This window comes from Ranitomeya variabilis, chromosome 4 (genome assembly GCF_051348905.1).
Source record: "Ranitomeya variabilis isolate aRanVar5 chromosome 4, aRanVar5.hap1, whole genome shotgun sequence".
NCBI lineage: Eukaryota > Metazoa > Chordata > Amphibia > Anura > Dendrobatidae > Ranitomeya > Ranitomeya variabilis.
The window spans coordinates 736,564,503-736,591,038 of record NC_135235.1 but is presented as its reverse complement, the minus strand read 5'-3'; the positions used below and the strand labels follow the sequence as shown (position 1 = coordinate 736,591,038).

General features: G+C 45.9%; 2 protein-coding genes across 2 annotated transcripts in view; one reads left to right on the top strand and one right to left on the bottom strand.

Moving 5' to 3' along the window:
* The window catches only part of LOC143768002 (uncharacterized), a 579,067-nt gene that overhangs the window by 391,315 nt on the left and 161,216 nt on the right, over positions 1 to 26,536 (bottom strand).
* The window catches only part of LOC143768012 (oocyte zinc finger protein XlCOF7.1-like), a 281,134-nt gene continuing 279,241 nt past the window's right edge, over positions 24,644 to 26,536 (top strand). Inside the window, exon 1 of one of the 2 annotated variants that reach the window (XM_077256645.1) lies at positions 24,644 to 24,751. In XM_077256645.1, the coding sequence (XP_077112760.1) occupies positions 24,731 to 24,751 (21 nt within the window). In that variant the 5' untranslated portion in view covers positions 24,644 to 24,730. Of the gene's footprint in view, positions 24,849 to 26,536 lie in introns of both variants that reach the window. The other variant, XM_077256644.1, reaches the window with a different exon arrangement.

Here is a 26,536-nt window from a genome sequence, read left to right as displayed (position 1 = left end):
GTTATATACAGCAAGCTAAATCTAAGTGGGCAGAAGGACCTGGTGTTTTAGCTTACTAAGTCTGGTATTAAACCACTCCAAGGGACCTGGTCCTTTATCCCACTTGGATTTAGCTTTCTCACAGTGAGCAGGCTAAATCCAAGTTGGCAGAAGGACCTGTTCCTTTAGCCTGCTAGGTCTAGTATTAAAACACTCACAGGGACCTGGTCCTTTAGCCAACGGGGATTTAGCTTTCTCACAGAGAGCAGGCTAAATTCAAGTTGGCAGAAGGACCTGGTCCATTTGGCCAATAATTTTAGTATTAACCCCTTCACAATGCATGATGCAGTTACATCATATAACATAAAAATATCAGAAAAAGAAATATTGCTTTTGCTCCATTTAAAAAAAATAAATTTGGAATTGACGTGATCAGAAAGGTCTGACCAATCAAAAGGTAAAATAATCTGATCGGTAAATGGCATAACGAGAAAAAAACTAGAAACGCCATAATGACTTTTTTTTGGTCGCCGCAACATTGCAATAAAATGAAATAAGAGGTGATCAAAACATGGTATCCGCGCCAAAATGGCATCAATAAGAACGTCCCGCCAAAATAAAAAAAATTCACAACGGCGATGTGGATGGAAAAATAAATAAGTTATGGGAAGGAAAAAAAAAAAAAAAAAAAACGGAAAAATCGCCCGAGGGATAAAACACTCCTAGGTGCATGCATGGAAAAAATCTGTGGTTGTGTGATCTACAAAAATGATCACCAGTAAATAAAACGGGACACGGATGAGATTGGCGCAGAATATTGTACACATTGGGATTACGGGGAAAATTCGTGTGTATAATTGTCACATATAAATAAATGTGTAATCAGATGTCATATCTAGTCTGCGGCTCAATATTACTGCAAAAAATCACATGACAGGATTCATATATATCTATATACAATGAGGGTCCTATCTACTGGGATTTAGCATTCTTATATAGAGCAGGCAAAATCCAAGTCGGCTAAAGCAGGGGTCCCCAACTCCAGTCCTCAAGGCCCACCAACAGGTCATGTTTTCAGGATCTCCTTAGTCTTGCCCAGGTGATAATTGCATCACCTGTGCAATACAAAGGAAATCCTGAAAACATGATCTGTTGGTGGGCCTTGAGGACTGGAGTTGGGGAGCACTGGGCTAAAGGACCTGGTCCCTCTGTCAACTTGGAAATAGCCGACTCTGTGTGAGAAAGCGAAATCCCAGTGCACAGAAGGACCTGGGCCTTTAGCCGACTGGGATTTAGCTTTCTCTATACTGAGCCGGCTATTTCCAGGTCGGCAGAAGGACCTGGTCCATTTGGACAATAATTATAGTATTGACCCCTTCACAACGCATGATGCAGTTACATCATATATCAGAAAAATATCAGAAAAAAAAATATCGCTTTTGCTCCATTTAAAAAAATAAATTTGGAATTGACGTGATCAGAAAGGTCTGACCAATCAAAATGTAAAATAATCTGATCAGTAAACGGCATAATGAGAAAAAAACTAGAAACGCCATAATTACGTTTTTTTTGGTCGCAGCAACATTGCAATAAAATGAAATGAGGTGATCGAAACATGGTATCCGCGCCAAAATGGTATCAATAAGAACGTCCCGCCTAAATAAAAAAAAAAATCCCAATGGCGATGTGGATGGAAAAATAAGTTATGGGAAGGAAATTTAAAAAAAAACAAAAAAAAAACGGAAAATCGCCCGAGGGTTAAACACTCCTAGGTGCATGCATGGAAAAAAATCTGTGTTTGTGTGATCTACAAAAATGATCACCAGTAAATAAAACGGGACGAGGATGAGATTGGCGCAGAATATTGTACACACTGGGATTACGGGGAAAATTCGTGTGTATAATTGTCACATATAAATAAATGTGTAATCAGATGTCATATCTAGTCTGCGGCTCAATATTACTGCAAAAAATCACATGACAGGATTCATATATATCTATATACAATGAGGGTCCTTCTATCTACTGGGATTTAGCATTCTTATATAGAGCAGGCTAAATCCAAGTCGGCTAAAGGCCCTGGTCCCTCTGCCGACTGGGAAATAGCCGACTCTGTGTGAGAAAGCGAAATCCCACTGCACAGAAGGACCTGGGCCTTTAGCCGACTGGGATTTAGCCACAACCGCATATATATGGATTGGCTTTTCTGTGCGCACAGGACCTGTGATGAGATCACAGGAGGGGAGGAGTCAGGGGTCACATGATCAGGGGCCTCAGTGTATGCAGGACTCTGCTGTGCTGGTTGTCATGGTGCTGGATGAGGGGAAGTTTATGTGTGGGGTCAGGAGGGGTTTACAGTGTGGATGTAGCGGAGCCGTGTGTGTACGAGGTGTATGGAGCGGAGCAGATGAGTGGAAAACAGCGTTTTTACTGTCTGAGGATTATTCGGAAATCTCGTCCTCCATTCGGATTCTCCAATGCTCCAACAACTTTCTGAATGATATTTTCTCCGATTACATTGGAAGATTTGTTGTGATGTTATTTCTAATCCTGTTCTAATCCAACCTGATCTCTAAGGGCCATTCATTGTGGAGGTGAATCCTTCGAAGGTCGGGGTTGGGGCTGTTCTATCTCAGGGTTCCAAAACTCTGACCAATTTGCGGTCATTTGCATTTTTCTCGAGAAAATTTTCATCTGCTGAAAGAACGGACATTTTCTGGAGGGGGCAGCTCATCAAATCACTGTGGTCGCTGACCACAGAAATTTAGCGTATATTGATCAGCTAAAGGGCTAACTCCAAGACAGGCAAGATGGCCCTTATTTTTCTCTAGATTCAATTTTTCTATGAATTTCAGGCCGGGTCGAAGAATGTGAAGGTGGATGCATGATATCCATGATCATGCAGTCTTGGTTCAGTTTCTCCTCCAGAACCTCCATCCTCCATTCTCACTAAGGGCATTGTGATTTCGGTAAATCCTCAGAATTTGAAGCTGAAAGCCATAAAGTCCAGTTATTGGCTCCTTCCGCCACTCCTGGGTCCAAATGTAATATATTATGTAGTTGTGTACTTTTGATTGTTACAGAAGTTTCATGATTCCATCTTGAGTGGGGTCACATCTATGCAGAAAGCTATTACTGGGCTTTTTTGGTGGTCATCTATGAATATTGATATTAAAGATTTTGTATCCGCTTGAGAAGTTTGTGCACGTGCTAAAGTTTGTCATAAGTTTGCCTTTGCCAATTCCAGAAAGACAATAAACTTATCTGTCCATGTATCTCCCCCATGTCTGGTGGGAAGACTGTTATTCGGGGGGTGATTCAGTCCACAGGCTCAGGGTGTTCCTTTGTCAGGGTTACCTAATGCTGACACTCTCCAGGTTGTTTCTCATGGTGTGAGATTACATGGAATTCCTCTTAACATTGCGTCTGATAACGGAATACAATTTGTCTCCAAATTATAAAAAAACTGGGGAGTGACTTGTCATTGCCTACACCCTGAAACCAACAGTCAGACAGAAAGGACAAATCAATCTTTGGGACACATTTTGAGGTGTTTTGTTGGGGCTCAGCAGGAGGACTGCTCTTCATTCTTACCTCTTGCTCAGGTCGCTTTTAACAGTCGGCTCAATCAGTTCATTACCATTATTTTTTTAATTATGGTTTTTTTCCCCAATTTGTGATTTTTTTATGGTAAGTTCTGAATGTCCTGGGGTGAGGGTCGCCATACAGAAACATGGGGATGCTGCAAAAGTTGTAGGTCCATCAAGTTCACCCTTTCTCCACCAATTATACATTTTTGTCACTAAATTATCTGTAACCCATAATTTTGTGTACTGAGGAAATCATCCACCCCCTTTTTAAAGATGGTGTCGGCCATTACTATTTCTTGTGGTTGGCGTTCCACAGTCTGACGGCTCTAGCTGTAAAGAACCCTTGAAGGGAAGGGGCCTTGATTTTTTATTTTGTATATAAAAAAAATGACAGCTTTTTTTAACCTAAGCTTGACTATATTGAGTTTGTTTAATTAAAAAATTTTTTTTTTAATGCAGCCACTGGTGGCTGCCATTTTAAATTGCAGATCGGTATGGGTCGCTGGATGACACAGTCTGCAATGGAGGAGCCTGGACTGTGACTGCACTCTATACTGGTGAGCAGGGCCGGACTGGCCATCCCGGTGCCAGTAGTGGGCCGCTCGATTCGCCTACCCCCGCCGCCGCCGACTCACCCCCCGCTGTCGCATTCAACTATACCGGCGTCTATGATGCCGGTACAGTTGAATGCAATGATGGAGGAGAGAGCATCTACAGATGCTCTCTCTCCCATCATTCCCCGCTCTGCCTCTCACACTGTGGGTGCGCGATGACGTCATATCATCGCGCACCTGCTGTGTCCCGGGCAGACTGCAGCCGCTGAGACAGGAGCAGGAAGCAATGCAGGGCACGAGGAGAGGTGAGGAGTGTGTTTTTGTTTTTTTTACTGGACTGTGGGGCCATTCTCGGGGGGGGGGGCAGGAGAAGAGATGCGGGCTGTGCTGTAAACTACTGTGTGGGCTGTGCTGTATATAGTACTGTGTGGCCTGTGTTGTATATAGTACTGTGTGGGCAGTGCTGTATATAGTACTGTGTAGACAGTGCTGTATATACTACTGTGTGGGCTGTGCTGTATATAGTACTGTGTGGACTGTGCTGTATATAGTACTGTGTGGGCAGTGCTGTATATAGTACTGTGTGGGCTGTGTTGTATATAGTACTGTGTGGGCTGTGCTGTATATACTACTGTGTGGGCTGTGCTGTATATACTGTGTGGGCTGTGCTGTATATAGTACTGTGTGGGCTGTGCTGTATATAGTACTGTGTGGGCTGTGCTGTATATAGTACTGTGTGGGCTGTGCTGTATATAGTACTATGTGGGAGGTGCTGTATATAGTACTGTGTGGGCTGTGCTCTATATACTACTGTGTGGGCTGTGCTGTATATACTACTGTGGGCTGTGCTGTATATAGTACTGTGTGGGCTGTGCTGTATATAGTACTGTGTGGGCTGTGCTGTATATAGTACTGTGTGGGCTGAGCTGTATAGAGCACTGTGTGGGCTGTGCTGTATATAGTACTGTGTGGGCTGTGTTGTATATAGTACTGTGTGGGCTGTGCTGTTTATACTACTGTGTGGGCTGTGCTGTATACTACTACGCGGGCTGTGCTGTATACTACTGTGTGGTCTGTGCTGTATACTACTGTGTGGGTTGTGCTGTATACTACTACGTGAGCTGTGCTGTATATACTACTGTGTGGGCTGTGCTGTATATACTACTGTGTGGGCTGTGCTGTATATACTACTGTGTGGGCTGTGCTGTATATACTACTGTGCGGGCTGTGCTGTATATACTACTGTGTGGGCTGTGCTGTATACTACTACGCGGGCTATTGTTATGACCTGGTGGTTAAGGAGCAACATGGGACAAGCTCTGAGGAGATGGTATCTTTACTGACCGCAGTTCCTGAACCTAACACAACACTAGAAGTAGCCGTGGAATGTTCCTGTCACTCCCTAGACATCTTGTCACAGCCGGAGAACTAACTACCCCTAAAGATGGAAACAGGAAAGCTATCTTGCCTCAGAGAAAATCCCCAAAGGACAGACAGCCCCCCACAAATATGAACTGTGAGTGGAAAGGGAAATGACATACACAGAATGAAACCAGGATTTAGCAAAGGAGGCCACTTCTAACTATATAGACAGAATAGGAAAGGATACTTTGCGGTCAGTATTAAAAGCTAGAAAAAGCCATCACAGAGTTTACAAAAGATCTCCACACCTGACTAACGGTGTGGAGGGCAAATCTGCTTCCCCAGAGCTTCCAGCTTAACTGAATATTGAATACTGACAAGCTGGACTAGAACAAACATAAAATGAACTGAATGATTAAGTCCACAGCAAGAGGACAACAAATGAACAAGCAAGGACTTATCTTTGCTGAACAGGACCGACTATCAAGGAAATCCAAGGAGAGATCTGAATCCAACCAAGAAACATTGACAGCTGGCACTGGCTGAAGATCAGAGCCAGGTTAAATAGCAGAGCAGGAGAGACGATCAGTGAAAGCAGCTGCTAAGCTAAATCCAAGGAGCAGCAGTTCCACTTAAAACCACCGGAGGGAGCCCAAGGGCAGAATTCACAAAAGTGCGATTTACAACCACCGGAGGGAGCCCAAGAACGGAATTCACAACAGTACCCCCCCTTGAGGAGGGGTCACCGAACCCTCACCAGAGCCCCTAGGCCAATCAGGACGAGCCAAGTGAAAGGCACGAACCAAATCGGCGGCATGGACATCGGAGGCAACAACCCAAGAATTATCCTCTTGGCCATAACCCTTCCACTTGACAAGATACTGAAGCCTCCGCCTCGAAAAACGAGAATCCAAAATCTTCACCACATATTCCAACTCCCCCTCAACCAACACCGGGGCAGGAGGATCAACAGAGGGAACAACGGGCACCACATATCTCTGCAACAAAGATCTATGGAAAACATTATGGATGGCAAAAGAGGCTGGAAAGGCCAAACGAAAAGATACCGGATTGATAATCTCAGAAATCTTATAGGGACCAATAAAGCGAGGCTTGAACTTAGGGGAAGAAACCTTCATAGGAACCTGACGAGAAGATAACCAAACTAAATCCCCAACGCGAAGCCGGGGACCAACACACCGACGGCGGTTAGCAAAACGTTGAGCCTTTTCCTGAGACAAAGTTAAATTGTCCACCACATGAGTCCAAATCTGCTGTAACCTGTCCACCACAGAATCCACACCAGGACAATCAGAAGGCTCAGCCTGCCCTGAAGAAAAACGAGGATGAAAACCAAAATTAAAAAAAAAAAAGGCGAAACCAAAGTAGCCGAACTAGCCCGATTATTAAGGGCAAACTCGGCCAACGGCAAGAAGGCCACCCAATCATCCTGATCAGCAGACACAAAGCATCTCAAATAGGTTTCCAAGGTCTGATTGGTTCGCTCAGTTTGGCCATTTGAGGATGAAACGCAGAAGAAAAAGACAAATCAATGCCCATCCTAGCACAAAAGGACCGCCAAAACCTAGAAACAAACTGAGAACCTCTGTCAGACACAATATTCTCCGGAATGCCATGCAAACGAACCACATGCTGAAAAAACAATGGAACCAAATCAGAGGAGGAAGGCAATTTAGGCAAAGGTACCAAATGGACCATCTTAGAAAACCGGTCACAAACCACCCAGATAACAGACATCTTCTGGGAAACAGGAAGATCCAAAATAAAATCCATGGAAATATGCGTCCAGGGCCTCTCAGGAACCGGCAAAGGCAAAAGCAACCCACTAGCGCGGGAACAGCAAGGCTTGGCCCGGGCACAAGTCCCACAGGACTGCACAAAAGAACGCACATCCCGCGACAAGGAAGGCCACCAAAAGGACCTAGCAACCAAATCTCTGGTACCAAAAATCCCAGGATGACCAGCCAACACCGAACAATGAACCTCAGAAATTACCTTACTAGTCCATCTATCAGGAACAAACAGTTTCCCCACTGGACAGCGGTCAGGTTTATCAGCCTGAAATTCCTGAAGCACCCGCTGTAAATCAGGGGAGATGGCAGAAAGAATCACCCCCTCCTTGAGAATACCAACCGGCTCAAGGACTTCCGGAGAATCAGGCAAAAAACTCCTAGAGAGGGCATCAGCCTTAACATTCTTAGATCCCGGAAGATATGAGACCACAAAATCAAAACGGGAGAAAAACAGGGACCATCGAGCCTGTCTAGGATTCAACCGCTTGGCAGACTCGAGGTAAATCAGATTCTTATGGTCAGTCAAGACCACAATGCGGTGCTTGGCTCCCTCAAGCCAATGTCGCCACTCCTCAAATGCCCACTTCATAGCCAACAACTCCCGATTGCCGACATCATAATTACGCTCCGCAGGCGAAAACTTTCTGGAGATAAAGGCACACGGTTTCATCAGAGAACCATCAGAACTTCTCTGAGACAAAACGGCCCCTGCCCCAATCTCAGAAGCGTCAACCTCAACCTGAAAAGGAAGAGAAACATCCGGCTGACGCAACACAGGGGCAGAAGTAAATCGACGTTTAAGCTCCTGAAAGGCCTCAACAGCCGCAGAGGACCAATTCAGCACATCAGAGCCTTTCTTCGTCAAATCGGTCAGGGGCTTAACCACACTGTAAAAGTTGGCAATGAAACGGCAATAAAAATTAGCAAAGCCCAAAAATTTCTGAAGGCTCTTCACAGAAGTGGGTTGAATCCAATCATGAATGGCTTGGACCTTAACAGGATCCATTTCTATAGCCGAGGGAGAAAAAATAAAACCCAAAAAAGAAACCTTCTGAACTCCAAATAGGCATTTAGACCCCTTCACAAATAAAGTGTTAGCACGAAGGATCTGAAATACCATCCTGACCTGTTTCACATGAGACTCCCAATCGTCGGAAAAAATCAAGATATCATCCAAATATACAAACATGAATTTATCAAGATAATTCCGGAAGATATCATGCATGAAGGACTGAAACACAGATGGGGCATTAGAGAGCCCGAATGGCATCACAAGGTATTCAAAATGGCCTTCGGGCGTATTAAATGCAGTTTTCCATTCGTCACCCTGTTTAATACGAACAAGATTATACGCCCCTCGAAGGTCAATGTTAGTAAACCAACTAGCCCCCTTAATCCGAGCAAACAAATCAGAGAGCAAAGGTAAAGGGTATTGGAATTTGACCGTGATCTTATTAAGAAGGCGATAATCAATACAGGGTCTCAAGGAGCCATCCTTCTTGGCAACAAAGAAGAATCCCGCTCCCAACAGTGACGAAGAGGGGCAAATATGCCCCTTCTCCAAAGACTCCTTAACATAACTCCGCATGGCGGCATGCTCTGGCACAGACAGATTGAAAAGTCGGCCCTTAGGGAACTTACAGCCAGGAATCAAGTTAATAGCACAATCACAGTCCCTATGAGGAGGAAGGGAACTGGACTTGGGCTCATCAAATACATCCTGGAAATCCGACAAAAACTCAGGAACTTCAGAAGAGGGGGGAGAGGAGATTGACATCAAAGGAACATCACTATGTACCCCTTGACAACCCCAACTAGTCACAGACATGGATTTCCAGTCCAGCACTGGATTATGTACCTGTAACCATGGAAAACCTAGTACAACCACATCATGCAAATTATGCAACACCAGAAAACGACAATCTTCCTGATGTGCTGGAGCCATACACATGGTCAGCTGAGTCCAGTACTGAGGTTTATTCTTGGCTAATGGTGTCGCATCAATGCCCCTTAAGGGAATAGGGCTCTGCAAAGGCTATAAGGAAAAACCACAGCGTCTGGCGAACTCTAAGTCCATTAAATTCAGGGCAGCGCCTGAATCCACAAATGCCATGACAGAAAAGGACGATAATGAGCAAATCAGGGTAACAGACAAGAGAAATTTAGGCTGCACAGTACTAATGGTAACAGACCTAGCGACCCTCTTAGTACGCTTAGGGCAATCAGAAATAGCATGAGCAGAATCACCACAGTAAAAACACAGCCTATTCTGACGTCTGAATTCTGCCGTTCTGCTCTAGTCCAAATCCTATCACATTGCATTGGCTCAGGACTGCTCAGAGGACACTGCCATATGGTGCACAACCTTGTGCTCGCGCAGGCGCCGATCAATCTGAATGGCTAGAGACATAGATTCGTTCAAACCAACAGGCGTGGGGAACCCCACCATAACATCTTTAAGGGCTTCAGAAAGACCCTTTCTGAAAATTGCACATACCACTTTCTAAATTTCTGGCAGTATAATTCTGCCGCTTCCTGACCCTGACACAGGGCCAACAAGGTTTTTTCTGCCTGATCCACAGAATTAGGTTCATCATACAGTAATCCGAGCGCTTGAAAAAATGCGTCTACATTAAGTAATGCCGGATCCCCTGACTCAAGGGAGAATGCCCAATCCTGAGGGTCTCCACGCAGCAGAGAGATGACAATTTTCACCTGCTGAATGGGATCACCAGAGGAACGGGGTCTCAAAGCAAAAAACAATCTGCAGTTATTTTTAAAGTTCAAGAACTTAGATCTATCCCCAAAAAACAAATCAGGAGTAGGAATTCTAGGCTCCAAAACCGGAGTCTGAACAACATAATCTTGGATACTCTGTACCCTTGCAGCAAGCTGATCCACACGAGAGAACAAACCCTGAACATCCATGTCAGCGCCAGAATCCTGAACCACCCAGAGATTAAGGGGAAAAAAAAGACAAAACAGGCTGCAGAGAAAAAAAAATGGCTCAGAACTTTTTTTTTCCCTCTTTTGAGATGCATTCAATACATTGCCGGCCAGCTGTACTGTTATGACCTGGTGGTTAAGGAGCAACATGGGACGAGCTCTGAGGAGATGGTATCTTTACTGACCGCAGTTCCTGAACCTAACACAACACTAGAAGTAGCCATGGAATGTTCCTGTCACTCCCTAGACATCTCGTCACAGCCGGAGAACTAACTACCCCTAAAGATGGAAACAGGAAAACTATCTTGCCTCAGAGAAAATCCCCAAAGGACAGACAGCCCCCCACAAATATGGACTGTGAGTGGAAAGGGAAATTACATACACAGAATGAAACCAGGATTTAGCAAAGGAGGCCACTTCTAACTATATAGACAGAATAGGAAAGGATACTGTGCGGTCAGTATTAAAAGCTAGAAAAAGCCATCACAGAGTTTACAAAAGATCTCCACACCTGACTAACGGTGTGGAGGGCAAATCTGCTTCCCCAGAGCTTCCAGCTTAACTGAATATTGAATACTGACAAGCTGGACTAGAGCAAACAGCAAACTGAATGATTAAGTCCACAGCAAGAGGACAACAAATGAACAAGCAAGGACTTATCTTTGCTGAACAGGACCGACTATCAAGGAAATCCAAGGAGAGATCTGAATCCAACCAAGAAACATTGACAGCTGGCACTGGCTGAAGATCAGAGCCAGGCTAAATAGCAGAGCAGGAGAGACGATCAGTGGAAGCAGCTGCTAAGCTAAATCCAAGGAGCAGCAGTTCCACTTAAAACCACCGGAGGGAGCCCAAGGGCAGAATTCACAAAAGTGCGATTTACAACCACCGGAGGAAGCCCAAGAACGGAATTCACAACAGGCTATGCTGTATACTACTATGCGGGCTGTGCTGTATACTACTGTGTGGTCTGTGCTGTATACTACTGTGTGGGCTGTGTTATCTACTACGCGGGCTGTGCTATATTATGCAGGCTGTGCTATATACTATATTCTATGGGGAGGCCGTGTTATATACTATGTGGCTGTGTTATATACTATTGTGGGGGTATATTATATTCTATGGGGGAGGCTGTGTTATATACTATGGGGGGCTGCATTATATTGTATGGGTGGCTACATTATTAATTATGGGGAGGTGGGCTGCATTATATTCTATGGGGGGTTACATTATACTCTGGGGTGGCTGCATTATACTCTGTGGGGTGGCTGCATTATACTCTGTGGGGTGGCTGCATTATACTCTGTAGGGTGGTGGCTGCATTATACTATATGTGGGCTGCATTATACTGTATCGAGGACTATGGGGAATACGTTATACTATACGAAGAACTATGGGGTGCATTATACTATGGGAAGTGAATTGTACTACATGGATGACTGGCGGTGCATTATACTATATGGAGCACTATGAGGAGTGTATTATGCTATATAGAGGACTATGAGGAGTGTATTATACTATGTGGAGGACTGAGCAGTGTATTTTAATATATGGAGGACTACAGGGAGTGTATTATACTATATGGAGGACTGTGGAGCACATTATAATATATGGAGGACTATGGGGTATATTTTACTAAACAAGTAAAATGCTGCATATTCAGATTGTTTTTTCCGGAACAAAAATCATTGTTCTCAGCAGCACTTCGCCGATGTAAACTGAGGTGTATGGAGCGGAGCTGAATGTGTACGAGGTGTATGAGCAGAGCTGAATGTGTACGAGGTGTATGGAGCGGAGCTGAATGTGTACGAGGTGTATGGAGCGGAGCTGAATGTGTACAAGGTGTATGGAGCGGAGCCATGTGTGTACGAGGTGTATGGAGCGGAGCCGTGTGTGTACGAGGTGTATGGAGCGGAGCTGTGTGTGTATGAGGTGTATGGAGCGGAGACGTGTGTGTGTATGAGGTGTACGGAGCGGAGCCGCATGTGTATGAGGTGTATGGAGCGGAGCCGTGTGTGCAAAGTGTACGGAGCACAGCCACGTGTGTAGGAGTAGATGTGTAGCCATTATACGGTACGAAGTATCATGTGCGGCCAATATACAGTATAGAGCATCATGTTCTGTCATTATACAGTATGGAGCATCATGTGCAGTCATTATACAGTATGGAGCATCATGTGCAGTCATTATACAGTATGGAGCATCATGTGCAGTCATTATACAGTATGGAGCATCATGTGCAGCCACTATACAGTATGGAGCATCATGTGCGGTCATTATACAGTATGGAGCATCATGTGCAGCCATTATACAGTATGGAGCATCATGTGCAGTCATTATACAGTATGCAGCATCATGTGCGGTCATTATACAGTATGGAGCATCATGTGGGGCCATTATACAGTATGGAGCATCATGTGTGGTCATTATACAGTATGGAGCATCGTGTGGCCATTGTACAGTATGGAGCATTGTGGGCCCATTATACAGTATGGAGCACTGTGTGGACATTATACAGCATGGAGCATCATGTGGGGCCATTATACAGTATGGAGCATCATATGTGGTCATTATACGGTATGGAGCATCATGTGTGGCCATTATACAGTATGGAGCATTGTGGGGCCATTATACAGTATGGAGCACTGTGTGGCCATTATACAGTATTGAGCATCATGTGTGGCCATTATACAGTATAGAGCACTGTGTGGCCATATTTTTTGTTTATAATTATTCTTTATGAAACAGTGTGATCAGCAGTGCTAAATGGGTGTGGTTGGGACATGGATATGGGTGTGACTAGTTATGAATGGTTGTGGTCAGAGGCGTGGCCTAAACTTTGCCGCGGCGCGCCTTGCACGCCGCTAACTTTGTCCCTCTTTCCCATCTTCAAAAGTTAGGACGTATGCTACAACTACTCGAGAGCCTGCAAGATCAGGCCTCTGCACCGGAAAAAGAAGAATGGCAAAGGCACTCAGGTGCTAAAGAACAGGAAGGACCGGAGAGCGGACAGTAAGTACTGCTTGCCTCAGGCACTATTCTTCATTATGTGTGCCCTTTCTCATGGACTGACGTATCAGTCTAAGAATGCAATTTTAAGTCAGGTAAAAGCCCCAGAATTCCATTGTGCTGCTTCTAGATTCGTATAGGGATGCGTAATCTGTGTATGCCTAAATGTGGAAAAAAGTGCACCGCCTGACCATTGTACCTGCTCCAGCTACCTCAAATTAATTTCATACAGCTTCCAGAGATAGGCATCTATGAATATGTGTTGGTATGCATCAACTAGGTGACACTTTTGATAGTATAACTGATTATTTATTTGATTCTCTAAATGTTGAATCAGCCTACATGAAACAGCTTATAGTTATTATATTTAATCAGCATTCCATGGTATACAATTATATCACAGCCTCTCAAGGAGTCTTCTGTCGGGTGGTAAGAACTGCCTGATGCCACTATATAGATCCTTCAGGGCTAATGAGAGTTACTCATGATATAGAACAAGTTGAAATGATAAAGCGATGGTAAAGTTATTTGTTATGCTTTTAAAGAAAATTCTCAGTTCTAATTGCAAATGTTTTCCAGGTAAACGTAAAGTTAAAAGCCATACTGACTCTGAGATAAAGCAAACCCAAGTGATGACTACCTTGATAATAAAGGAAACCCAAGTGATGACTACCTCGATAACCGCACTCCAACGTGGATACATATTCTGCAACAAGCAAACTTCAGTAGATTTGGCTGATTGTATGTATTGTGGAAGACCAATGGTCTGATAAGAGACAAAGAACCCACAGAGAACTTACAAAGACTCATTGACAATATGGACTCTATGAATTATACTAACAAACTATATTCTAACACATAGTTTAATATATTAATAAAAATGTCTATATTATATAATGTCATAAAACTATATCTATATCATCCCCTCATATTAATCCCTTGATAGAAATAGGGTTAGAAGGAACACGATTATAATCTGAATGGATAAGCAGTAAGACTGGTATCCCATGATATTTATAGGATAAGCTGTGTATATTGTGAAGTAGGGTTATCTTGCAGACCTGAGTAACAGGAAGGGATTAGCAAGGGCAATGTAGACCAGATGAAAAAAAGAGGCGAGTTGTTAAAGGAGTGGTTAACTTCTGTTCTGAATAAAATAGAAGAAAATAGTATTATACAAGAATGGCCTAGGTTCCAGTTATCATCTGTCTACATTCTTATCGCCAACGGTCAGTTCCTACAATTCCCAGAAATTGTCAAATACGTGTTGTTGTTTTCAATATGGTCTGTAATCACCCAAGAATTCTATTTCTTCATCCAGATTCTCTTGAGAACTTTAACTTTTAACCAGAACACATTGAAATGCTTGAAGTACCCCCACATTCTCTTATCTAATTTATCTCATATCCCAGGATGTGTTTGACAACCCATTGTATAACACATATTTCTGACAGAGTATTGTGTAATGCCTCATTTCCCTTTGATCTTGTACTATAAGAGAACACCCTAACTCCCCCATGAAAGCAGAGACTATTTGAAAAGACAACGAGCAGTGTGTCTCTCTGATTACTGCTTCATAGCTTGAGTAACTAAGACAGAACACCTGAGTAGGTTAGGAATCCCTTCTCCAACACTACAGAGTGCCTATGGGGGGACTGACTTTATTACAGAGTCTGCCTATGGGGGCTGCCTTATTACAGAGTCTGCCTATGGGGGGTGTTGTGGATTCTGTTTTTGGGCTCCCTCTGGTGGTTACAAGTGGTACTGGGTGACTTTGGTGGGTTGCTGTCTCTGGTTTCCACCTGTCCATCATAGGCTGGGTGTTTCCTATTTAACCTGGCTTTCCTGTCATTCCCTTGCCGGCTATCAATGTAATCAGAGTGTCTCTGTTTGCCTCTGTTACCTGCTCCTATAATCTGCTGGACAAGCTAAGTTCTGATTTTCCTGTTTTTTGTGTTCTGCCTTATCATGTTTTTAGTCCAGCTTGCATACATATGAATCTTTGCTGCTGGTTGCTCTAGTGGGCTGAAATTACTCCCCATGTGCCATGAGTTGGCACATGGGTCCCAGTAATTTCAGGATGTTTTTTTGAAGAAAGGGTTTTTCGCTGACCGCCTAGATCTCTTTTTGTATCCTTCTGCTATCTAGCTGTAGCGGGCCTCATTTTGCTAAAACTGTTTTCATACCTGCGTATGTGCCTTCCTCTTAATTCACCGTCATTATATGTGGGGGGCTGCTATCCCTTTGGGGTATTTCTCTAGGAGGCAAGCGAGGTCTGCTTTTCATCTTCTAGGGGAAGTTAGTTCTCCGGCTGGCGCGAGACGTCTAGAGTCCCCGTAGGTACGTTCCCCGGCTGCTGTTAGTGTTTGTGTTAAGTTCAGGATCGCGGTCAGCTCAGGTTCCATCACCCTAGAGCTTGTCCTATTTTTGTGCTTGCCCTTTTGGTGATTCCCTGCCATTGGAATCATGACAGTATAGCCGGCCCGAAAGTTTGGGCTGAAGCAGGAGAAAAAGAAGTGTTGAGGGGGATTTTTTTTTTTCTTTCCTCAGAGTTTTGCTGCCTAGCCCTTAATTGCTGTCTAGCTGCTTCTTACCTCCTCTTAACCCTTGAATGGCTCTGACCTTAGCTGTTTAACATGGATGTCCAGAGTTTGGCTTCCAGCCTGAATAATCTTGCTGCTAAGGTTCAAAACATACAGGATTTTGTTGTTCACACTCCTATGTCTGAACCTAGAATTCCTATTCCAGAGTTTTTTTCTGGAGATAGATCTACCTTCTTGAATTTCAGGAACAATTGCAAATTGTTTCTTTCTTTGAAATCTCGCTCCTCTGGAGACCCTGCTCAGCAGGTCAAGATTGTTATATCTTTCCTGCGGGGTGACCCTCAGAATTGGGCATTTGCCTTGGCACCAGGGGATCCTGCATTGCTCAGTGTGGATGCGTTTTTTCTGGCACTGGGATTGCTCTATGAGGAACCTAACCTGGAGATTCAGGCTGAAAAGGCTTTATTGGCCCTCTCTCAGGGGCATGATGAAGCGGAAGTATATTGTCAAAAATTTCGGAAATGGTCGGTGCTTACTCAGTGGAATGAGTGCGCCCTGACTGCAAACTTCAGAAATGGTCTTTCTGAGGCCATTAAGGATATTATGGTTGGGTTCCCTGCGCCTACAGGTCTGAATGAGTCTATGACTATGGCCATTCAGATTGATCGGCGTTTACGGGAGCGCAAACCTGTGCACCAGTTGGCGGTGTCTTCTGAACAGGCACCTGAGACTATGCAATGTGATAGAATTCAGTCTAGAAGTGAACGGCAAAATTATAGGCGGAAAAATGGATTGTGTTTTTATTGTGGTGATTCAGCTCATGTTATATCAGCATGCTCTAAACGCACAAAAAAGGTTGATAAATCTTTTGCCATTAGTACTCTGCAGTCTAAGTTCATTTTGTCTGTAACTCTGATTTGTTCACTGTCATCCATTTCTGTCGATGCCTATGTGGATTCGGGCGCTGCCCTGAGTCTTATGGATTGGTCATTTGCCAAACGCTGCGGGTTTAGTCTGGAGCCTCTGGAAGTTCCTATTCCTTTGAAGGGAATTGACTCTACACCATTGGCTATGAATAAACCGCAGTACTGGACACAAGTGACCATGCGCATGACTCCCGTTCATCAGGAGGTGATTCGCTTCCTTGTACTGTATAATTTACATGATGTACTAGTGCTTGGTCTGCCATGGTTACAAACTCATAATCCAGTCCTGGATTGGAAAACAATGTCTGTGTTAAGCTGGGGATGTCAGGGGGTTCATGATGATGCACCTCTGATTTCAATAGCTTCATCTACTCCTTCTGAGGTCCCTGCGTTTTTGTCTGACTATCGGGATGTTTTTGAGGAGCTTAAGCTCAATTCGCTCCCTCCTCATAGGGATTGTGACTGTGCTATAGATTTAATTCCTGGCAGTAAGTTCCCTAAGGGTCGTTTATTTAATCTGTCAGTGCCAGAGCATACTGCTATGCGGAGTTATATTAAGGAGTCCTTGGAAAAGGGACATATTCGTCCATCTTCGTCCCCTCTGGGAGCAGGTTTTTTTTTCGTGGCTAAAAAAGATGGTTCCCTGAGGCCTTGTATAGATTATCGCCTTCTGAAAAGATTACAGTCAAATATCAGTATCCATTGCCATTATTGACTGATTTGTTTGCTCGCATTAAGGGGGCTAGGTGGTTCACTAAGATAGATCTTCGCGGTGCGTATAATCTTGTGCGGATAAAGCAGGGTGATGAGTGGAAAACCGCATTTAATACGCCTGAGGGCCATTTTGAGTATTTGGTAATGCCTTTTGGACTTTCTAATGCTCCTTCAGTCTTTCAGTCCTTTATGCACAATATTTTCCGTGAATATCTGGATAAGTTTATGATTGTGTATTTGGATGATATTTTGGTTTTTTCTGATGAATGGGAGTCTCATGTTCTACAGGTCAGGAAGGTGTTTCAAGTCCTGCGGGCCAATTCTTTGTTTGTGAAGGGCTCAAAATGTCTCTTCGGAGTTCAGAAGATTTCTTTTTTGGGGTACATTTTTTCTCCTTCTACTATTGAGATGGATCCCGTCAAGGTTCAGGCGATCTGTGACTGGACACAACCTACATCTGTTAAGAGTCTTCAGAGGTTCTTGGGTTTTGCTAATTTTTATCGTCGTTTCATTGCTAATTTTTCCAGTGTTGTTAAACCTTTGACTGATTTGACTAAGAAAGGTGCTGATGTTGCTGATTGGTCTCCTACGGCTGTGGAGGCATTTCAGGAACTTAAGCACCGGTTTTCTTCTGCTCCTGTGTTATGTCAACCAGATGTTTCACTTCCTTTTCAGGTTGAGGTTGATGCTTCCGAGATTGGAGCGGGGGCGGTTTTGTCACAGAGAAGTTCCGATGGCTCGGTGATGAAGCCATGTGCGTTCTTTTCTAGAAAATTCTCGCCCGCCGAGCGGAATTATGATGTGGGTAATCGGGAGCTTTTGGCCATGAAGTGGGCATTTGAGGAGTGGCGTCATTGGCTTGAGGGTGCTAGACATCGTGTGGTGGTCTTGACTGATCACAAAAATCTGATTTACCTTGAGTCTGCCAGGCGTCTGAATCCTAGACAGGCTCGTTGGTCATTGTTTTTTTCTCGTTTCAATTTTGTGGTTTCATACCTGCCAGGTTCAAAGAATGTGAAGGCAGATGCTCTTTCCAGGAGTTTTGTGCCTGACTCTCCCGGAGACTCTGGGCCTACTGGTATCCTTAGGGATGGGGTAATATTGTCCGCCGTCTCCCCAGACTTGCGACGTGCATTGCAGGAGTTTCAGGCGGATAAACCTGATCGTTGTCCACCAGAAAGACTGTTTGTTCCGGATGATTGGACCAGTAGAGTCATCTCCGAGGTCCATTCTTCTGCATTGGCTGGTCATCCTGGAATATTTGGTACTAGAGACTTGGTGGCCAGGTCTTTTTGGTGGCCTTCCTTGTCAAGGGATGTGCGTACCTTTGTGCAGTCTTGTGAAGTGTGTGCTCGGGCTAAGCCTTGCTGTTCTCGGGCCAGTGGGTTGTTGTTATCCTTGCCTATCCCGAAGAGGCCTTGGACGCACATTTCCATGGATTTTATTTCAGATCTCCCTGTCTCACAGAAAATGTCCGTCATCTGGGTTGTGTGTGACCGCTTTTCTAAGATGGTTCATTTGGTACCCTTGCCTAAGTTGCCTTCCTCCTCTGAGTTGGTCCCTTTGTTTTTTCAGAACGTGGTTCGTTTGCATGGGATTCCGGAGAATATCGTTTCTGACAGGGGATCCCAGTTTGTGTCTAGATTTTGGCGGACGTTTTGTGCTAAGATGGGCATTAATTTGTCTTTCTCGTCTGCATTCCATCCTCAGACGAATGGCCAGACGGAGCGAACTAATCAGACCTTGGAAACTTATTTAAGGTGTTTTGTTTCTGCTGATCAAGATGACTGGGTTGCCTTTTTGCCGCTGGCCGAATTTGCCCTTAATAATCGGGCTAGTTCTGCCACTTTGGTTTCTCCTTTCTTTTGTAATTCGGGGTTTCATCCTCGTTTTTCCTCTGGTCAGGTGGAGCCTTCGGATTGTCCTGGAGTGGACGTGGTGGTGGACAGGCTACATCAGATTTGGAATCAGGTGGTGGACAATTTAAAGTTGTCTCAGGAGAAGGCTCAGCAGTTTGCTAATCGCCGTCGCCGCGTGGGTCCCCGACTTCGTGTTGGGGACTTGGTGTGGTTGTCTTCTCGTTTTGTCCCTATGAAGGTCTCTTCTCCTAAGTTCAAGCCTTGGTTCATCGGTCCTTATAAGATCTTGGAGATTCTTAACCCTGTGTCTTTTCGTTTGGATCTCCCAGCATTGTTTGCTATTCATAATGTGTTCCATCGGTCGTTATTGCGGAGGTATGAGGTGCCCGTTGTTCCTTCGGTTGAGCCTCCTGCTCCGGTGCTGGTGGAGGGAGAATTGGAGTATGTTGTTGAGAAGATCTTGGATTCTCGTGTTTCCAGACGTAAACTCCAGTATTTGGTTAAGTGGAAGGGTTATGGTCAGGAGGATAATTCCTGGGTGGTCGCCTCTGATGTTCATGCGACTGATTTGGTCCGCGCCTTCCATAGAGCTCATCCTGATCGCCCTGGGGGTTCTCGTGAGGGTTCGGTGACCCCTCCTCAAGGGGGGGGTACTGTTGTGGATTCTGTTTTTGGGCTCCCTCTGGTGGTTACAAGTGGTACTGGGTGACTTTGGTGGGTTGCTGTCTCTGGTTTCCACCTGTCCATCATAGGCTGGGTGTTTCCTATTTAACCTGGCTTTCCTGTCATTACCTTGCCGGCTATCAATGTAATCAGAGTGTCTCTGTTTGCCTCTGTTACCTGCTCCTATAATCTGCTGGACAAGCTAAGTTCTGATTTTCCTGTTTTTTGTGTTCTGCCTTATCATGTTTTTAGTCCAGCTTGCATACATATGAATCTTTGCTGCTGGTTGCTCTAGTGGGCTGAAATTACTCCCCATGTGCCATGAGTTGGCACATGGGTCCCAGTAATTTCAGGATGTTTTTTTGAAGAAAGGGTTTTTCGCTGACCGCCTAGATCTCTTTTGTATCCTTCTGCTATCTAGCTGTAGCGGGCCTCATTTTGCTAAAACTGTTTTCATACCTGCGTATGTGCCTTCCTCTTAATTCACCGTCATTATATGTGGGGGGCTGCTATCCCTTTGGGGTATTTCTCTAGGAGGCAAGCGAGGTCTGCTTTTCATCTTCTAGGGGAAGTTAGTTCTCCGGCTGGCGCGAGACGTCTAGAGTCCCCGTAGGTACGTTCCCCGGCTGCTGTTAGTGTTTGTGTTAAGTTCAGGATCGCGGTCAGCTCAGGTTCCATCACCCTAGAGCTTGTCCTATTTTTGTGCTTGCCCTTTTGGTGATTCCCTGCCATTGGAATCATGACAGGGGGGCTGCATTACTACAGAGTCTGCCTATGGGGGGCTGCCTTACTACAGAGTCTGCCTATGGGGGCTGCCTTATACTACAGAGTCTAATGGCACAGTAAAAGAAAAAAAGAAAGGCACACACCGTTACCAAAAGTGGAAGTCTTTATTTCATGGATAAAGAAGCATAAGCTCAGGAGTAATGCAGAGAGTGCGGACAAAGGCCGTTTCATGCTCCTGCGCTTCAACGGGTCCTCATTAAGTGCAGGAGCGCTTCCACTTTTGGTAATGGTGAGTGCCTTCCTTTTTTATTTTACTATGCCATTGGACTCTATATTCATACAGGATTGAGCACCCGTTCCTTGGGGTGTGTGGCTTTAATATAGTGTGTGAATGGTCTCTGCAGATTCGTTCAAGAGACCATAGTGGTGCAGCAGTGCCGAATTTGCTTTTCTCTGTTTTTGAAATTTATGATACATAGTCTGCCTATGGGGGCTGCCTTATACTACAGAGTCTGCCCATGTATGGGGGCTGCCTTATACTACAGAGTCTGCCTATGGGGGCTGCCTTATACTACAGAGTCTGCCTATGGGGGGCTTCCTTGTGCTATAGAGTCTGCCTATGTTGGCTGCCTTGTGCTACAGAGTCTGCCTAGGGGGCTGCCTTATACTACAGTGTCTGCCTATGGGGTGCTGCCTTATACTACAGAGTTTGCCTATGGGGGGCTTCCTTGTGCTATAGAGTCTGCCTATGGGGGCTGCCTTGTGCTATAGTTTGCCTAGGAGGGCTGTCTTATGCTATAGAGTCTGTGTATGGGGGCTGCCTTATGCTATAGAGTCTGCCTATGGGGGTGCATTATACAAAAAAGAGTAGGCCTATGGGCAGTGCATTATACTATATGAAGGCCTATGGGGAGCGCATTATAATATATTGAAGACTATCTGGTGCATTATACTATATGGAGGCTATCTAGGGGGCCATCATACAGTGTGGGTGATACTATACAGTGAGGGGGCATTATACTGTGTATAGGAGAGCATCATAGTTTACTTTACTGTAAGAGCAGTGAGACTATGGAACTCCCTGCCATATGATATTGTAATGAGTGATTCATTACCAAAATTTAAGAGGGGACTGGATACCTTTCTTGAAAAGTATAATGTTACAGGTTATATACACTAGTTTCCTTGATAGGGCGTTGATCCAGGGAACTAGTCTGATTGCCGTACGGATTTTTTCCCCAATGTGGAGCTTACTCTTTGCCACATGGGTTTTTTTTGCCTAGCTCTGGATCATCATGTTAGGGCATGTTAGGTTAGGCTATGGGTTGAACTAGATGGACTTAAGTCTTCCTTCAACCTTAATAACTATGTTAATACTGTGTATAAAGGAGCTGTACAGGAGGGAGACGGGACATTATTAAATGTAAAGTGGGCACTTATTGTTATAGGGGAACTCATGTTACCTTGACTATCAAAGGGGCACGCAGAGCATTATTACTTTCCAGTGGGCACAATGTGGGCACTGTTTTCTAGGGCACTTGCACCCGGTATTACTATATTATAGAGGGGTGATTTAGAATTTAGAGGGCAGAGAACCACACATCAGGTGCAGTAATAGCATCATATATGGCAGCAGCAGCTTAGAATTGGGATATCAGCAGGATGAGGAGTTTGTGCAGGTTGGGAATAGATGGTGACGTGCTGAAAATATGAGAAGTGAAATGTGTCTTTGTAGTATTCTCTGCAGCCGAGTCCTGGCTGGAAAAAGTTGTCATGTCGGTCTGGGCCAGATGGAAAAGATGTGAAAAATGAACGATTCCATCAGAAAGAACGTCAGCGGTAAGTCACCATCTGTTAATGTGCTGTGATCTCTTATATGTTCTGTAGGGCTGGTATCTACCACTGACCATATGGCGGTAATATCCATGTTGGTCTTTATATAGAGATTATCTTCAGTAACAGCGTGGTCATCTGCTGAGGTTCTCCTCCACTATTAGGGTGCGTTACCCAGTTGTAATCAAGGTTACCTGGCTAGGGGCCCACTCAGAAGCTTTGCCCTCCCTGAACCAAAATCCTAGCTATGCCTCTGGGAGGAAGGTAAGTAATGCTTTCTTTTTTTTTTTTATATCTTTTCTGATGGGGCCACGGATACCAGGACTAGGATGGGGCCAATCAATCATACCAGGAAGAAATTAATATTCATTGCCCACCATGCCCATGGGCGTGGAATGCAGTGCATATTCATTTCTCTTTAGCAACGGGCACAGGAGTTTGCCAGAGCCGCCGGCTCCTGCCTCTGTGACCTGCTGCTCCTCCGATACCACTCCCCCAAATCCCCACCACAGCCAGAGCCAATACATTTGGACTATAAGACCCATTCTGCTCCACATTGTAGGAGGAAAAAAGTGCGTCTTATGGTCCAAAAGTACGGTAATTCTAATTCCTCCATTTTGTTGCTGAGGCTCCTTGCATTAGTATACATCACTTTATGTATCTCTCTGTACCTCTATTCTTTCTTAAATTATTAACTGTTCTAACTCCATCCCCATGCTACCCCCAATTTCTTTATTTGTGCCCAGGTCACTATCTTCCCCTCCTATAAAATGAATACCCTCCCCCCAATCCCTGGTTTAAACACTCCTCCAACCTTCTAGTTATTTTCTCCCCCAACACAGCTGCACCTTCCCCACTGAGGTGCAGCCCGTCCCTAGCGTAGAGCCTGTAGCCAACTGAGAAGTCGGCCCAGTTCTGCAGGAACCCAAACCCCTCCTTCCTACACCAATTCATGAGCCATTTATTAACCTCCCTAATTTCCCGTTGCCTCTCTGGCGTGGCACGTGGTACAGGCAGTATTTCGGAAAATACCACGTTGGAGGTCCTTGCTTTCAGCTTGCAGCCTAATTCCCTGAAATCATCTTTAAGGACCTTCCACCTAACTCTCCCAGTAATCTGTCCACCTGATCAGCGATGTGTCGGACTTGTGCGCCAGGTAGGCAGCACACCGTCCGACGATCCCTGTCTTTGTGACACATTGCCCTATCTGTTCCCCTAATAATTGAGTCCCCCACTACCAGCACCTGTCTGGCCTGCCCTGCTCTCCTATTTCCCTCCTTACTGGAGCAGTCACTCCTCCGGCTTTCAGAGGACATGCCTGGCTGCAGCAGTGATACGCCTGTACTGGCACCCCCCTCATCTGCCAACTTACTGGGGTGTGCCAGATCAGGACTAGCCTCCTTGGCACTCTTCCCTCTACCCGGCCTTCTGTCACCCAGCTTGCTGCTCCACTGTCCTGCAGCTCCATCCTACCATCCCCCCCTCATCTGTCCCATTGAGCTCAGTGAGCAGAAGACTCCTTTCCATATTGTCTATGGATCTCAGTGTTGCCAGCTGCACATTTAGATTCAGAATCCGGGCTTCCAAATGCTCAACGTGCTCACATCTCGCACAGCAGTATGCACCCTCGCCCGGCTGCTCAAGGGCTGCATACATGTGGCCAGATGTGCACTGGATGGCATTAACAATAGTGGAGCAGATTTCCTAATGGGGATTGCACCAGACAGAAACGTTAAGTAAAAAGAAATTTAGAGTATTAATAAAATGCAAAAAGCAATTCAGTAATTCCTCCCTTGTAAACTCCCTGAATCCAAAGTCACTGAATCACAAGACACACACTTACTTCAGATCGCACTTATGCTCCGGTCACACTCGCTAAGGAAGAAGATTTAAAGAGGTTTTTTTTTCTCCTTTAGCAGCAATCCAACCTACAGCTCAATGACTTCTGTACACCTCATACATGCGGCTCCGCTTCGTACACTGGTGGCTCTGCTATATCCACACTGTAAACCCCTCCTGACCCCAAACATCCAGCACCATAACAACCAGCATAGCAGAGTCCTGCATACACTGAGGCCCCTGATCATGTGACCCCTGACTCCTCCCCTCCTGTGACCTCATCACAGGTCCTGTGCACATATAGAGCAGCCATATACGTGGTGTCCTGTGGCTCTGCGGGTGGAGGTCGGTGCTGGAGGCTCCATTATTCTCTATGTGGAGGTCGGTGCTGGAGGCTCCATTATTCTCTATGTGGAGTGTGGCTCTGCGGGTGGAGGTCGGTGCTGGAGGCTCCATTATTCTCTATGTGGAGTGTGGCTCTGCGGGTGGAGGTCAGTGCTGGAGGCTCCATTATTCTCTATGTGGAGTGCGGCTCTGCGGGTGGAGGTCGGTGCTGGAGGCTCCATTATTCTCTATGTGGAGTGCGGCTCTGCGGGTGGAGGTCGGTGCTGGAGGCTCCATTATTCTCTATGTGGAGTGCGGCTCTGCGGGTGGAGGTCGGTGCTGGAGGCTCCATTATTCTCTATGTGGAGTGCGGCTCTGCGGGTGGAGGTCGGTGCTGGAGGCTCCATTATTCTCTATGTGGAGTGCGGCTCTGCGGGTGGAGGTCGGTGCTGGAGGCTCCATTATTCTCTATGTGGAGTGCGGCTCTGCGGGTGGAGGTTGGTGCTGGAGGCCCCATTATTCTCTATGTGGAGTGCGGCTCTGTGGGTGGAGGTCGGTGCTGGAGGCTACATTATTCTCTATGTGGAGTGCGGCTCTGTGGGTGGAGGTCGGTGCTGGAGGCTCCATTATTCTCTATGTGGAGGTTGGTGCTGGAGGCTCCATTATTCTCTGTGGAGTGCGGCTCTGCGGGTGGAGGTCGGTGCTGGAGACTCCATTATTCTCTATGTGGAGTGCGGCTCTGTGGGTGGAGGTCGGTGCTGGAGGCTACATTATTCTCTATGTGGAGTGCGGCTCTGCGGGTGGAGGTCGGTGCTGGAGGCTCCATTATTCTCTATGTGGAGGTTGGTGCTGGAGGCTCCATTATTCTCTGTGGAGTGCGGCTCTGCGGGTGGAGGTCGGTGCTGGAGGCCCCATTATTCTCTATGTGGAGTGCGGCTCTGTGGGTGGAGGTCGGTGCTGGAGGCTACATTATTCTCTATGTGGAGTGCGGCTCTGTGGGTGGAGGTCGGTGCTGGAGGCTCCATTATTCTCTGTGGTGTGCGGCTCTGCGGGTGGAGGTCGGTGCTGGAGGCTCCATTATTCTCTATGTGGAGTGCGGCTCTGCGGGTGGAGGTCGGTGCTGGAGGCCCCATTATTCTCTATGTGGAGTGCGGCTCTGCGGGTGGAGGTCGGGCTGGAGACTCCATTATTCTCTATGTGGAGTGCGGCTCTGCGGGTGGAGGTCGGTGCTGGAGGCTCCATTATTCTCTATGTGGAGTATGGCTCTGCGGGTGGAGGTCGATGCTGGAGGCTCCATTATTCTCTATGTGGAGTGCGGCTCTGCGGGTGGAGGTCGGTGCTGGAGGCTCCATTATTCTCTATGTGGTGTGCGGCTCTGTGGGTGGAGGTCGGTGCTGGAGGCTCCATTATTCTCTATGTGGAGTGCGGCTCTGCGGGTGGAGGTCGGTGCTGGAGGCTCCATTATTCTCTATGTGGTGTGCGGCTCTGCGGGTGGAGGTCGGTGCTGGAGGCTCCATTATTCTCTATGTGGAGTGCGGCTCTGCGGGTGGAGGTCGGTGCTGGAGGCTCCATTATTCTCTATGTGGAGCGGGGCTCTGCGGGTGGAGGTTGGTTCTGGAGGCTCCATTATTCTCTATGTGGAGTGTGGCTCTGCGGGTGGAGGTCGGTGCTGGAGGCCCCATTATTCTCTATGTGGAGTGTGGCTCTGCGGGTGGAGGTCCGTGCTGGAGGCTCCATTATTCTCTATGTGGAGTGCGGCTCTGCGGGTGGAGGTCGGTGCTGGAGGCCCCATTATTCTCTATGTGGAGTGCGGCTCTGCGGGTGGAGGTCGGTGCTGGAGGCTCCATTATTCTCT